The 15,936-nt window shown below is 34.5% G+C and overlaps 1 protein-coding gene across 2 annotated transcripts in view; it reads right to left on the bottom strand.

Moving 5' to 3' along the window:
• HECTD1 (HECT domain E3 ubiquitin protein ligase 1) overlaps positions 1 to 15,936 on the bottom strand; it is a gene marked incomplete at its 5' end in the record, with an annotated part of 61,072 nt that overhangs the window by 25,872 nt on the left and 19,264 nt on the right. For both annotated transcript variants that reach the window (XM_080592740.1, XM_080592741.1), the window contains 18 exons: positions 31 to 354; positions 814 to 953; positions 1,033 to 1,167; positions 2,488 to 2,593; positions 2,775 to 2,869; positions 3,270 to 3,416; positions 3,646 to 3,780; positions 4,985 to 5,061; positions 5,188 to 5,451; positions 8,560 to 8,782; positions 9,743 to 9,913; positions 10,131 to 10,269; positions 11,656 to 11,830; positions 12,431 to 12,545; positions 12,872 to 12,970; positions 13,058 to 13,134; positions 13,421 to 13,691; positions 13,954 to 14,235. In XM_080592740.1, coding sequence (XP_080448866.1) covers positions 31 to 354; positions 814 to 953; positions 1,033 to 1,167; positions 2,488 to 2,593; positions 2,775 to 2,869; positions 3,270 to 3,416; positions 3,646 to 3,780; positions 4,985 to 5,061; positions 5,188 to 5,451; positions 8,560 to 8,782; positions 9,743 to 9,913; positions 10,131 to 10,269; positions 11,656 to 11,830; positions 12,431 to 12,545; positions 12,872 to 12,970; positions 13,058 to 13,134; positions 13,421 to 13,691; positions 13,954 to 14,235 — 2,975 coding nt within the window. The remainder of the gene's footprint in view (positions 1 to 30; positions 355 to 813; positions 954 to 1,032; positions 1,168 to 2,487; positions 2,594 to 2,774; positions 2,870 to 3,269; positions 3,417 to 3,645; positions 3,781 to 4,984; positions 5,062 to 5,187; positions 5,452 to 8,559; positions 8,783 to 9,742; positions 9,914 to 10,130; positions 10,270 to 11,655; positions 11,831 to 12,430; positions 12,546 to 12,871; positions 12,971 to 13,057; positions 13,135 to 13,420; positions 13,692 to 13,953; positions 14,236 to 15,936) is intronic.

Below are 15,936 nucleotides of genomic sequence, written 5' to 3'. Positions count from 1 at the left end.
TATAAAAGCTGGTAAAATACACTGACATACCCTGGTTCGTTGAGACTACAGTCATCAACATGAGTATACAAAGTAGTCCAGTTCTGTCCATCCTTAGACACCTGGAAAACCCAATTTCTGAGAGCAGATCGTCCATAACCTCGAGCATGGCGTAACGTGTAAGCTGATGGTATAACCCAAAGGCCAAGATCTATGGCAAACCAAGCATTCTTATCATCATTAGTATGACAATTGAGAGCTGAACTGTCACGGCTTAGGATGTCTTCTAAACGGCCATAAGGCAGATTTCTTCCTTCTGAGGATGTAACCACTACTAACCCATAGGCTGCTGGATTTACCCACTCATATGCAGTTCTATATTAAAAAGAGAAATGTACTGTTCAATTATTACTTACATTAAAAAACAGATATCAGTAACATTTGACAGTTTACTGCAAGTTATTGATTACATCAGAGTTTATTACAAACTGAAGCAGTTAATATCATCTTAGATAATTAGATAACTTCAGAGACATTCCAAAAATGTTACTTTACTACAGCAGTTAACAAAAGACCCAACCCTTCCCATCCCTTCATTTCTTCAGCAAGAATACAAACAAATTCTCAATCCAACTTCAGAGATTTCTATTTTTGTTTTAGTTAAGCAGAGAAAAAAGAAATATAATTCTATTGATCACCAGTAAAAGCAAAGGAAACTCCCATTCTTAAACAAAAAAAAATATAACAGACTTCATTATGAATTTTCATTTTTTTCTCTCTGGATATAGTTTACTAAATTTTAATTCAAAATATTTAGCTTTGAAAAATACTCACTTTGCATTTGTCCCAATCCAGTAAATAATTCCATTTTCATCAAAATCATGTTGATGCCTGAATACAAATGTTTGGCCTTCACGTAGTTTTCGTACAAAAACAAATGAAGCCCTATCAAAGTCGTACCATTGCTTTGCTACCTACACACGAATGAAGAAAAGAAATTAGAGATGCAGAATGCAACCTTTCCTCGTGAACCGCACATGGTACGTTGCTCACCATTTTCAGGAGATACTGTTCTAGAGATTCAACAGTTGCCAACGGCTCCATCTTTAGCATTCTGCCAGTTCGATCTATTAATGATGTCTCCCCTGAAGCACGTTCCAAACGAAACCTCAACCGTCTTGTCAGTATCTGAAAGAGTACCTAAACATTAATATAGACTCTTCTTCTGTATACATTTTATAATATTAAGAAAAGCAATGTTTCACTAACACAGGCTCAGCGCCTCATCATTTCTGTGTGCAATTTAAACAAGCACTATATTCTAATTTAATGCTTTTAAAATGTTCCCTTAGTGCTTCATTTTTTCAGTTAACTCAACAATTCTTCAGTGACAATCAACATAATACAGTTACTAATTCAAGTGAATATTTTAATGTTTCATGTTTTTTATAGCTTTTATTTCTTCCTTTTTTTTTTTTTTTTTTACTAAGACCTATAGTAATAATATAAAACCTCAATATCCAATGGCAGCAGTGTTTTTGCAGCTTCCTGCAACCATCTTCTGATATTTAACATCAAAATAAAAACATTTGCACTTCACTGTCATTTTACGCAATCTTCAAGTGTACTTTCAAACTGGACAAAACCAAGCAATGTTTTTTTGTGAAGCTGCATCTTTCCTTTCCACGAAGCTACTACTCTTTGCTCAATCAGATAATGACAGGACAAGGGGTAATGGTTTTAAACTAAAATAAAAAGGGAAATAAATAGAAATAAATAGGAATAAAAGGGAATAAATAGATTAAGAGGAAATTCTTCACTAAGAGGGTGGTGAGGCACTGGCACAGGTTGCCCAGAGAAGTTGTGGATGCCCCATCCCCGAAGGTGTGCGAAACCAGGTTAGGGGAGGCCCTGAGCAACCTGATCTTGTGGGTAGCATCCCTGCCTATGGCAGGGGGGTTGGAAGGAGATGATCTTTAAGGTCCCTTCCAACCTGAGCCATTCTATCATTCTATGATAATCATACAGCTAAGATGACAGCAGATGGGCACACTGTCCTATGTGGGGCCCTTTTAACCATTACAGCCCATCTCTAGTCATTATAAACGAGCTTGTCTTATAACCATCTTCAACAAAATACTACTTTTAGGATATAATTAGATTCTAGTAATGAGGATATTCCCATACAAAAAGAATACTCAAGGACAAAAAACAAACAAGAAAATAATACTCAAGGACAAAAAACAAACAAGCAAATAATATCTCTTCAGTCAAAATTTACTACTACGTTCACTTCACAGTATAAAAAAAAAATGGAAGCAGAGGAAAACCCAAACATTCCAGTTAGGTATTAGAAGAAATAAATGCAAAAAAGTTTGTTCTTCAGCTAATTCTATCCAATTTACAAGAAAGCATTTCATACAGATTTAACATGTGTAACTTTTCCTGAAATTCATATAAAATGTTTGGTTGTTTATCACAGAGTATCACATACTGTTATCACTGTACCTGAAGATTATATGTAGATCCTGGTGTATCATACAAGTGGAGAGGTAGACGTTCAATAGATTCTAACACTGCTATCAATTTCCGAATTAATGCAACTGCTGGACGACTGTGAAAGTGAACAGTCACTATGTTACCACACAAAGAGGAATAAACAAAATCTACAGTATCTCAGAGAATAGTACCCAGCTGTAGTAAATATCTTAACATGTTAAGAATGTTCCTTTGTCTTTTAATTTTTTTAAACATACATTACCACATCACAAACACAAGATATTTTTTTAACCTACCTTTCATCATCTTCGTTTTCACTGAATGCTGTTTTGAAAACATTTATTCTCTCTACTAGTTGACTACAGTCTTGTTTCACATCTAAATCGATGTTCTAAGAAGAAAAAAAATATATTACTTCTAATACAGCACAGCATATTCATTCTTTACATTGGCAAAAATATCTGTTTTTTTAAAAATCTTTATTTTTTTATTTAAATCTCTTTTTATTTAAAATCTTTATTTCATTTTTTTAATTTAAAATCTTTATATCAAAAGCTAAATTACATCAGCCATTATAACCGACCAGACTTTTAATATCACATTTGAATTAAAGTAATTTATTGTGATAGTATACATTCAATGGGTCAGATCACTTACTGTTGCAAGTCTGCCTCATTTTCAAGACAGAAAAAAGCCACATCTATGATAGATTTATTTATTTTTAATTAAGACTTATGCCTACATTTTCTTTCAAAAGTTTTGCTTCAGAGACTTATGTTCTGTAAACTCACATTATTTAAAACTGTAAGCAATGATTGAACTAAGCCACTACTGCACATTTCATACGGAGAAATAGTATTCTCATCCTTCAAAAGTACAATTAAGTTTTCCAAAGCAGTCTTCATTAAATCTCTCCAGGTGTTTTCTCCTTCAATACACTGAAAGACAAAAAGACAATTATGATGAAACAAGCTAACAGTATTTTTCAAATGAACACGTGAAAAAAGTGTCCCAGTAAAGCATATAACTAGGAATTGCATGCATAAAAAAACCCTCACAGTTCAGATATACATATTGTGACTATCTTACATGACATAGAACAGTCTGAATATTGCTATGTGATTTCCACTGACATCATATGCTATAAATTACAGGAGGTACACTTACCTGTCTGTTTGTATGAAGTTCCCATGCAGACTCTAACTGTGTTGCTATGTTCCTCAGTGTTACAACTACTCCTCTAGGCATGCTTTCAACAGCTTTAAAATGATCATCGTATAAATCTCTTGCCATAGTGCGTACCTACGAAAGGATTTTCGTAATCACAAGTCTTGTGTTACTGTACTATGAGACCACTATTATTATTATTTAAGGTTCTAAAAAGTTGGTTTTCTTTTTTGTGTTTTTAAAAGAAGTCCAGGATAGACAAAAATAGGTAAGAACAGAAACCTATCATACAACATACATCATAAGTTGCAAAGGCTAAATACGATGCAAAGATGAAAGGTTAAAAGCACAGAGAAAAATAAAAGGACATAAACATAATCTTACAGAAATTTACAGAAACTAAGCTTACCATCATACATTAAGTTACAGTGCAAAAGTAGCAGAAAAGACAGTCCTCAGTCTACAAATCTTCAGTACTGTATCAGTGTTCTGGTAATATTTTAGAAGTAAGAGTAATCATTTTTTAAAAATATGGATTTATGAACGCTCTATTTTCATTCCCTAAACCAAATCCCACAAGTCGTCTTTAAGTGACCTTATTCTAAGAACTTTTTTTTTTTTTTTTTTAAAGCTGCAGTTGCATATGGACCTAAGCAAGGTAAGGTCTATACATGAAAGACAGAAGAGTAAAAATGCATTCTTTTCGGATGCTTAAATGCTTGAGACCTGAATGTTACAGTTACAATAACATTGAAGATGACATTTTATTTATTCCTAGGGCAGCAAGTTTAATATTCATAATATAAATCTAAAACACAGATGTTATTTACATGGGTTATTAGTGACCTACTCATGACATTTCTAACAACAATTACCAAAACATTCAAAACATTCAAACCAACTACAAAACTTCCATCAACTCAAAATGATAACTGGAGCAACTTATAGATGAATTACTAATTACATATGCCAGTAACTTAGAAAGGTATGTTGATCATTATGCCTTTTCTTTCTTTGCATTAAAAAACAGACACCTACAGAATTACAAACACATATGCCAGGAAGAAGGATTGGATTATCTTATGTTTTTAAAAGAAAATCTGTTTTCATTTAAAAGAGTATGGAGTTTTCCAAGACTGCTGGACAAAACCATCTGCCTTAGAAGTGCTTTGTTATAAGTCAGGTTTTCCCCTTTAAACTTGGCATTAAATTGTATACAGCTGAAATTAGAGATCTTAATCCTCTAAAAGGAAATTACATCACATATAACATATGCATGTTGAAAAATAAAGCAAGCTATATTAAACTGTAAGTATAAAATTCACACATGCTCACCAACCTTCTGCTTTGTCTTCTCCAGTTTAGATTTTAGCTTTCTTCCTCTCTTACCAGTCCAGCCAGTCACAAATTCTGACCCTGCAATGTATTTTTTTTTTAAAAAAAAGTCAGAATTCCCACAAGTATGAAAACCAAACAAACTAACGAAACCTACCTTATCTACACTTGCTCCTACCTGTTCATTACACATACCTACATACTTACCCAAAGAGGTTTCAGCTGTAAATGAATGCTTTGTTCCTCTGTTAGACTCAAACACAAAGCCTGGGAGATCTTCTTTCAGTATTGTAGCTTGCTGACCGTCAGAATTGTGGATAGCGATTTCTCCTTCTTTCAAACAGGTGAGCGACCAGTTTCCGACAGTAAGTTTAGTTGGCCCTGGTGCTGATAAAATTGGCTGACTTGTGGTAGATGGTTTTACTTGGCTTCGCGCTCTTTGCAACTTCTCAAGGAATTCACTCCTACTTTCTATTTAAAAACAAACATACATTTTTTTTTCTAACAATTGATTCCACCATCATATATCTCAAGCATTTTTTTTTTGCATGAGCAAAACAACTGAGTACATTCAATGCAAAATTAAGTTTGAAATTAAGGGTTTTTAAGTACCCTGAACTTCTTCCCACTCTATGTTCTCCAACAGTGATTTATTCCACAATCACATCAATATGGACTACGCAACTCTTTCTAAATGATGCTACTGACAGATGTGTTAATTCATTTTTACAGTAATAATAGATCAAAGAAATCAATGACAAATCTTCAGGTTTGTAAAAATAAATTCTCATTATTGCCACCATGAACTATTTGTGTTTTAGAAATAGGAAATTAAATGAATTCTCCAACAGGAAAACAGCAATCAAATTCATAGTTTACAGTAGGGGAAGAAAAGATGCTTAAGCCATATAAAAAAACAGAAAAAAAAATCACAGAACTTTAGAGTATGATGATCAATATGTGGTAAAAGGAACTTGTTCAGATTAACTGTCACAAAGGCAACAGAAAATAATATTTTAAGTTACATTAAAATTTTCATTCATCTCTTTTGCAGAACTTCTGAATTCACCTCAGAAAAAGTAAGAAAGCCACATTTATGTAATTTACCACAGTTACATTATGCTAAATCAGGTTATAATGTAGATGTTCCTATTCCTTTTTTAGTAACTACAAAATTTTTCAAGACATATATATCTGAGAGAAACATGAAATAAATCTAATGGCACCACAAAATATTTATATGGAGATATCACTTAATTGATGATAAACAGGCTCATATCCTACATTTTGGATATGTAGGTAACCTAGCTTGAAACTATTCTAAACACCTCACTTTCAATTATTTTTTAATACTGTAGTAGTAACAAGACTGCATGCTACATTAAAACTACTATTTAAGATAATTCCAGAATATTTAATGAGTTCGTATTTTAGAAAAATCTTTATAGGTTATTGATTTTTTTATTTTATCTCAACTTTAAGGATAAGAATTGATACCAATTTTATAAACATAACATTTGTAGTCTGTGCACATGCAAAATTGCTGTTTTCTTTTTGCTGCAATGACTTACGCTCTAGGTTTTTCACGTCTGCCAGCTTAACTATTGTACAATACCAAAAAACAACAGAAAAACTTTCCATATGCAAAATAAATATGCACTGCTGAGGCATAACATTCATTATTGTTTAAAATTCACAGAAGCCAGGGAGGTTTGTAAAAGAAATTTTGAAAATTTGTATGAGAAATTAAAATTCTGTTAATGAATCACTTCCAAATTTCCATAATTACATTTTTACGTATTTATTATGCAACACATTGCACTGAAAGTGCAATAATTTAACGTGGCTGGAAATAATTTCAGGCTCCCTTAGACAGAATTTTGAAAGTCACTTAAAAAATTACCATTGAATTTCAATTTTTGCATTGAATTTTTTTTTTCCCTAAGAAATCAAACAAACAAGTATTAAGCTAATGAGGAGAGGGGTGAGGACAGACCTTCCAAAAATGTTCATAGTATATATATGTCCCCACATCCCCTCCAGCCTTCATCATGCAATACACACCAACAAATTCCATTAGTCAACCCTCTATATTCTTGCCAGTCATGAAGTTACTAAAAAGTATACCATGAGATTAATCAGCAATGATTTAAGACAGCAGAACATATAGTATAGTTCAGGACTTAAAAACAAAGATACTATTCTGAATCTATACTGTGTAGTATTTTTAGTTAAATCTTAACAAATACTAGTTTCATATCTAAAGTGAAAGAGAGGCTGCTGCACATGCTTAACAGCTAGCTAATGGTTAAACTTCAGGCAAACTACATTGCAACGTCAGCATTCTTAGTAGATGTCTGCTTGACAAAAAATTTAAAAAGCCTGATTTAATCCAGTTTAGCACCCTCCCTTCCATAATATCCATGGTAGACCCCAAGTTTTTGGGCAAGATATCTATTTGATCATATATACAAAAAATACATAGGAAGAGAGACATCATCTTAAATTGATTATCTGACTAATCTTCACTCCAAATTCATCGGAGTAGTCCCATTCAACTCATCTTCTATAAACAGTAAGAACCCATCCCATCATCTGGGAGGAAGCAAGCAGAATTGGCATTCAAGGGCCATGATGATTTAAGAAACTAACCACATGGATTTTCTTAAAATTATATTGTATGATAAACAAGTATATCAACACAGAAACTGCTTGCCTTGCTTAAAGAATGCAAGACTACACTTTTGGGGGAAAAAAAGAAAAAAATTCCAAAGTGGCTTCCAATTGTGTTATAATCCAAAAATACACCATACCACAATTTGTCTTCGCGCCTCAAAATTCACAAATAACGTCATTAGCACTTCATTTCTATCCTGAATCATAATATGTTCTGTTATTTCACTCAATGGCTTGTTGAAAACAAAAATATTGCAAAGCATTTTATGTCTGCTGGTTCATAAATGTATGAACTGTTGCAAAAAAGATAAAACAATAAAGGAGGGTCGTTTCTGCATCCAGAACAAGTTATGTATTCTGTACAGAAAATTAAAAAAAAAACAACAACAAAAAAAAAAACCAAAAAACTGTAGACTGCCAGTGCATGAGGTCTGTTCCCTTATCCTCCCTCCGACAAACAATTAAGACACTGTAATTTGTTTCCCAGTCTTGATGAGAAACTTTCCATTACTTTGTCTTCAAACACATGCAATTTCATTCTGCTAGCTAGAAGCAAACAACAAATTGCCATTTCAACCTGCTTTTCCTGGGACGGCCACTACAAAGTGCTTTTAATGACGGGGGTGAAAAAATTAGGTATGCATGGAGAAGATTCAAAACAAAACCAAGTTAATACGCTTCCACTGGCAAGATGTTTACTTAACACAATTCACCCAAGTCAAGTTATAGTCACATGCTATCTGATGAAAAGCATCACAATTAACTGACCACCTTCCACCTGTTTACATCCTTTACTATTTAGTAAGCCAATTCCTGCAAAACAAAATAGCTCCAATCAAATTATATAAACAAACAAAGTAGTCTCAAAAATTAACTTGGATTTGAACTGAGAAGAAATACTACCTGAACTATCGGATCCTCCTTCGGGGCTTCCACTGGAATACATTGTGGCCAGTTTCCCATCCAAGATAAATCTGAACCATCCATTACTACCATTAGACAGCTCCAGGGCTGCAGCATCACTCCAGATATACAGGCAGTCCCTGCCCCTAATGATTGACCAGTCTCTCCAGTGATATGGTTTACCCTGTTGAAGTTCTTTAGCATCCTCCTGTGGTTCATCCTCCTGTAATAAAATTATATATAATCACAAAATACACACACACACCGCATAAAACCAAAACAGAATACACAAATCTTGAAAAGGATTGAAGCAGAAAATAAAGTACTCAAACCAAAAAGGTATAGGAACTAAGCTTTTCTGTCTGTAAAATCCATCTTTAAAAGTATTCATTAACAGAATGAGATACTTTGAAAAGGTTTCTTTTCAAGTGCAGATTTACTCAATAACAACAGCCTACTGACAGGGATATATATCCCACCTCTCTTCAAATCTCATATTGTGAGAACAGAATGGTTAAGGCTGGAAGAGCCCTCTGGAAGGCATCTTGTTCAACTCCCTTGCCACCTAGGACTAGTTGTCCAAAACCACGTCCAGACAGCTCTTAAATACCAAAGCCAACACTAAAAAAAAAAAATACCACCACCCCTTCAACCAAAAACTTAGGGCACAACTATAAATCTTAATTAAATGGATAAGAAAATTATCTGAGCTGTCCATAACTTACTGTTGGAAATGAGCAAATAACTTCAATGTGCCCTTAAGCTTTTCATCATGTAGAAAATTATTTTTTTTTGTGTGTTTTCATTACATTCCATAACAAGGCTTAAAACCACCTGCAATTACTTGATACATGCACATTGAAAGAGATGCACTGCGTTCAGAAAGGATTAATTTCATTTAGCACTCTTGTTCAAACTACAAGATACTACAGTGGTCAAGAGGTTTTGACACAAAGTAAATACAAATAGGAAAACTCAGCAGATAATGTTCTAATGGGATATTAAGTTACAAAACAATAATGACAACAACAATCAAAACAATTAAACAAGTGGCATACAATAAGCATTAAATTAATAACCTACCTATCTAGCTACCTTCCTCTGGACATTTTCATAATATTAACAATTATATTACAAGTGCTGGTTTTACAGGAACAAATAAAGGTAGCAATTCTGTACTTACTTTCTCAGGTTTAGATTCCTCTTCATTCTCATCATCAGATGAAGGCCCCGCCAAAGTTGACACTTTACTAATTACACCAAGTCTAGCCAGTTGGTCTAGAAAAAGATCACCACCTTTATCCACCAAATCCCTTATGATTTGCAAGGCTAGCAAATGGCCATCATCATCATCCTGTCATAAATTGGAATGGAAAGGAAACAATAAGTGAGATTTCTACTTAACAGTATCTTGACATGCTGAACATCATAGCCAGTTACAGATGGATGCCATAAACAACACTTTAAGGTTAGCTATTAATAAGCATGTGGTGTCAATAGGTATAATCTCCTTTTTACAGTGGTTTCATTAGTACAAAAGAAAAAAAATGAAAAGTTTTCTTTCTTCCTACCTCTTGATCAAGAACTGTAGCTGTTATTTCAACCAGTATTGTGGGCAGATTGTGGCCAGCATCAGAGTCACAAACCTCCTTCAGTAGTGCCTCAGAACAAAAATGTATCATTTTTCTAATGAGAGCAAGACTTGCTTTCCTTTAAAACAGACCATAGGAAAAGGTTCTTACCAAGCAGTAAGCAAACAGCAATCAAAGCAAGAAGTTCAAGATAAAAATAGCTTTTGCACTACATTTATGCATGCTTACAGAAATAATTTTTTGAAATGAATTCCAGTTCTGCTTGCCAGATAGTAAGTCTCAGATTAATTCCAAGAATGATCCACCTACAGATTTTTTCGATTCTACAGCACCATGACAGTCTAACGTATTTTTGTCTCCTTCACCCTTCCCAAGTCAAACCAGTTCCACATTCTGTCTTTATCCATACTTAGTGATGGCAATTCACTTCTGCACACTTTATCTGCCTCCCAGGTACCATCTCAGCCTTACGTCTGTCACATACTTCCAGCATTTTGGTTAGATCTCAAGTTCTAAAGTCTAAAAAAAAGTCTGTTTTAAGTCTATAAAACCATGCCATTTTCCCTACTAAAACGTAAAATTAATATGGAATATGGTTACTTGTGTATGATTAAAACATAATTTATTTTTGAGTGACTTTTAAATACATGATTTACCAGATTCAAAAAGAAAACTCTGAAATATGGACAGCTACTATTTTTCACATCTTCAACAGAAGTTAATCATACAGAGATGGTTAACACCATTTCTTTTTTCCTTTCATTAAAATGGCCTAGTTTAAGCTGCCCAAAGGTACTACACCCATAAATACACAGAGAATACAAGAGATTAAGCAAATGTTATGTTTGTATAATGTAAAAGGCTGAGAGGTTCTGGTCAGACAGTTTATCACAAATACTATGCCACCCACAGTATCCTTTTAAGTATCAAATCAGATTGCATTTTTAATTCTCTCAATAAGAGGTATCTTCTTCAGTTGATAAACATTTAAGCTGTCAAAAAGTCTTCCAAAACTTCCTGAAATAGCTTTTCCCAGTCTCTCTCATTTTCCCATTAATGTATCTTGATACTACTTCATTAGCTTTCCTCTCCATGACAGCAGCTACGAACAGCTGTGACCAAATACACATGATCCTGTGTGCAAAGTGCTACAAGAACATAGTATTCTTCCATCATGCTTCAGCAGTCAAGAGCATGCTTCTCTCTCCCAGTTCAACTAACCATATTTCTTTCAAGATACCACTTCCCCAGAATGGGTAATAACAAAACAAAACAAAAACAACAACAAAAGAACTACTAAAAATATTAAGCAAAAATAAGACTCTCAACATTTTTCAAACAAGCACTTCTACTCAAACTGATATTTGTTTAAAAGTCACTTGCATTACTTTTAGATGCTTTAGATTTTTATTTTTTTTACTGGAAAAAAAATCCACGTTAGCTTTTTTATCAGAATATTAAGAACTGAAAAATACGTGGGGAAATTGACAATCACGCCTATTACCTTATTGAAGGCAACATAGTTTGTTGAAATGTTTGTGCAAACACAGGCAATAATCTTTTCAAGTATATGGGTGCCATTTCTGGATCTCCTTTGGGTTCATTACATTCTTCCTCATCCTTGTTTGCATCTTTCTTTTTCTTCTCATCTCCTTTGTTAACAGGACACATCCAGTCCCCTAGAAAACAAACAAAAAAGAAACGCCATTCAAATAAAAGTAAGAAGGTTTCTTTACTAACATCTAGGCACCTGAACATAAATACACATTCCTAAGATGTGAAATTTACATGTGCACAACTTTGTTACCAAACAACTTTTTTAAACAAAGTACCACCAAAGACCACTCATAGGAAAAGCTCTAATTCCTTAACAAAAATTGAATATGAACAGACAGCTAGCTACCTGTGGCTCCAGTGCTACAAGAGCCTCATGAACAGGTAAAGAGCAGCTTCCATATAGAAAGGAAGGATGCCAGAGAAGCTACCAAAGCTGACATCCTCTGAACCCACAGCAAAATCCCAGTCTAGCCCCATTCCACAGTTGAAGACCAGGACCACTGGCACTGCTCATGTCCACTCAGCAGTTTCTTCTGTAATCCCCCAGCCCTTAAGAACATGTAAAATATTAAAGTTTTTATAGGAAATCTGAAGGCCAAGGAAGGCTGGTCACAAAATACTGTATTTTTTCATGATTCTTAATAGAGTAAAAGTCTAATAATTGAATTGCTTTATGTTTGCATTTCTAAAAGCAAGAGTAAGGAATTAAAAACTGCTCTCACCTGGAGACTGAAGAATAGCTACTACTTCACTGTGACCCCTTTCACGAGCTTTGTCTAAAGGAGTTTTCCCATCTTCATCTCTCAAATCAGGGTTTGCACCATGTCGCAAGAGAGTCTGAGAACAAATATTTTCAAAAGTTAAACAGCATTAAGATTCCTTCTTCCAAAGAAGTACATGTTTTTCCCTACATCCTTCCTGCACTAGCATGCAAAGTTAAAACATTACGCGTGTAGAAAGTTGGAACACAATGTGCTTTTCATATCTGTGAAGTTAATATAAAACTTTTATTCACATTATTGACCTATCATAACCAAAAATTTGTATGCAATAAACACTGCAAAGAACATGTAAATATTGGACAGAGCACAAAGACTTGTTTTCCAGAACAAGGGAAAAATTCACTATGTAAAGCTTTCTAATAATGTCAGTTTAAATCATACCTTTGCTACCTGAGGTCTTCCAAAACATGCTGCATAATGTAATGAGGATGACCTCTGTCCTCTGTTAACATCAGCACCCCTTTCACAGAGAAATTCTACCTGTTAAACAAGAAAAAGGAAACTAGTTTTTCCATCTTTCTTTACATAAATATCCTGAACTTATAAAATTCTGTTAAATTAATTTACCATTTCCTGAGTTCCAAAAGCTGAGGCCCAGTTTAAAAGAGTTTGTCCTACATCATCCATAAAATTTACTTCAAAAGCTGAAAGATACAATTAAATAAAAATAATTAAAGCTCCCAGCATTAAACATTAAGCTTCAGCAGTTTTAAGTAAATTGCAGGTCTTAAAAAAAAGAAAGAAGGAATTAACCACCTTCAATAAAAACATTTATACCCTTAAGTGCAATCCAAAACAAACAAGTTATTACTACCGAAAACTGTTCAACACAGGTAACTTGTATACAAAGAATTTTACGGTAACACCTAAGTTATGACACCACATATACTTTATTTAGCTCATTTTCTTTTTCAGAGAATTCTCTCTTACCTCCTGTGTCAATAGCATCTATTAGTGCATCAGTGTCCTTACTGCGGATGCAATCTATCAGCTGCCGATGAGAACGTTCCCCTGAACTATCCAGTCTTCGCAGTCCTGGGATTCTGCCTGTAGATCCAGCACTGGATTTTGGCAGGGCTTTTCTCCCTTCGAACAGTAGCACCAAAAGAAGATCTACTAACCGCATGGTATCCAGTACACATCTCTCATCACCCTGCAACGCACTTTCTATAGAATCTGGAAGTTCAGATCTTAGGAGATCCTGGAAATAATTAAAAGTCTGAACAATAAAAAATATACAGGGCTTTAGAAAACACTATCAGAACTGGGTTTCATTTCCATATGAAATGTTTCCTTTTTTTCCCCTCTTGATAAATAACCTATATGTGTATATATATATTTTCATAATCAATAGATCTATATATCTATATATCAAATGACAACAAAATCTCGTATATATTAAACTACATGAATAAAAAAAACTTAAAAAGAATGAAAAGCTGTAGCATAAAATCATTTCTTACATGTGTTACTACTGGAGAGCCTCTACACAGGGTTGACAACAGGCTTACAATAGTTGACACCTGATTACTTAATTTAGAGTCTGCAGCTGTAGATGGTGCTCCAGTGCTACTCCGGCCAGGTTTGCAAGCTGAAGATGATCCGGATGCTGTCCCACCAGCAGCTGCCATGCGAGATAACAACTCCTCAGTTAACCCATGCTTAGCTAAGGGGGCTGGGTCAACTCCACGACGTGTGAATCTGTCAGCTAATGAAGCAAAACATCTCAGAGCTCCATCTGAAACCTAGGAAAAAAGTACAAGTGAAAAGATCAAACATCTGTTACTTAAGGTGAGAAAATGCTAACAGGATATTCACAAAAATACAGGACATAGAAGAAGCTGATTTCACCAGGTTTCCTTCAAAGTAAATGAATGGAGACAGGTGTGGGTTTTTTTTTTCAGTTTTTTTTTCTTTTTTTTTCTTTTTAAGCTAGCAGCTGAAAGTCAGAACCCAACAGCATTCTGAAACACTCAATGAAGGACTGTATTGTTGTTGTTTTTAACGTTTCTCTCAACCATACTACGCATTACACTAGAAGTGTCTCCCTGTCATATCAGAGGGGTTGCACATGTACATCAAGGTGAGCTGCTTCTGGCAATCTACCTTCCTAAACATGAGGTAGCAAACCAGACTAGCCCCAAGAAAAGATTTAATAAAAACTAACAATACCTATTCCTTACTAATCTCTGAATTACTACAGTTCTTAGTCCCTAGAATGACATCTACTTCTAGAGCAGCCAATTTTCAAAATGATTGTCAGCTGTCACATACCTGAAGACTATTACTTATCAATACACATAACAAAACTTGAATATTATTAGCTACTCAGACAGACTTTGTTAAGTTAAAAGCCATAAATCTTTGTTTGCAAGGACTTGGAAAAAAAGATTCTCTTGAATAAAAGCAGTGCATGCTAAACTTCTGGCACAGTCCCTGCATGCCAAACATTCTGATTTATCAGTACTCTTTTACAAGAGATTTTTTCTTTAACTTAAAATGGTGACTACTTGTGTCCTCTGACATTTTGCTCCCCTTCTTTGACAAGACAAGGTATGAACAGTTCTATCAGTCTTTATGTAAACCATATATACTTTACCAATTGTTACCACAACTGCTCTGTCAGAAATACACAGGAACGGTTCAGCTTATTTAGTACACCACAAAGGTTAACAAAGCTAAATAGTACTGTGGAAGGTATTTACTTTTCTTCTCACAAACCATGAGCTAAGTAGAAAGGTTAAAAAAAGCAAACGCAGATAAGCTGTTCTCAGGGCCACGTTCATCTGGTTTGAACTCTTCCCTCAAGTGATATTACTAGCTGGCTACCCTTAGAAAGGGACCAAATCCAACAGCGTAAAACAAGAAAAAAAAAGGCAAAGGAAATACTGGTCAAATCCAAAATAACCATCAACATTTGTCAAAAATCCTGAGGCGTCTTTCACACAAAATATACATTTCTCAAGGATACCACTACAGATTCATTTACTATGATCTGGATTACTCCAACCTTAAGCAAACTTATCTTGAAGCTTAACTGCTAAAAGACTAACTTCTGGAAAGTTTGAATTCCTGTTCAGATCTCCAACAGTCCCAGCAATAGCTTTGTTACAGCGTTTTATGTTGGGAAACAGATAAAGACTGCAGACTTATGGTCTAACTTTCAGGGTTAGCTTGCCTCAGATGATCAGTGCGTTAATGAAGTCATATAATGGATAAAAACCAAGGTGACTTGTTCTCAGATGGCTAGTGTGACAACCCCCTGTCAAATGGTGCTTTCAAAAAGATCTGAAAACACAGCAAAAACGTAGCTCACTGGCAAAAAGACAGTCTCACAAATACCACATGCTTAATAAACCAAACTAAGGAGTTTGCGTGGCGTGGAGTCAGGAATGCGAAGAGAGGTGGGGGAAAAATTGGGACAGAGAGTAGTACTGACAAGAAAC

Source organism: Anser brachyrhynchus (assembly GCF_964034855.1).
Source record: "Anser brachyrhynchus genome assembly, chromosome: 5".
Taxonomy (NCBI): domain Eukaryota; kingdom Metazoa; phylum Chordata; class Aves; order Anseriformes; family Anatidae; genus Anser; species Anser brachyrhynchus.
Note: the sequence above shows the minus strand (reverse complement) of the source record. Positions and strands in the feature narration are given on the sequence as shown.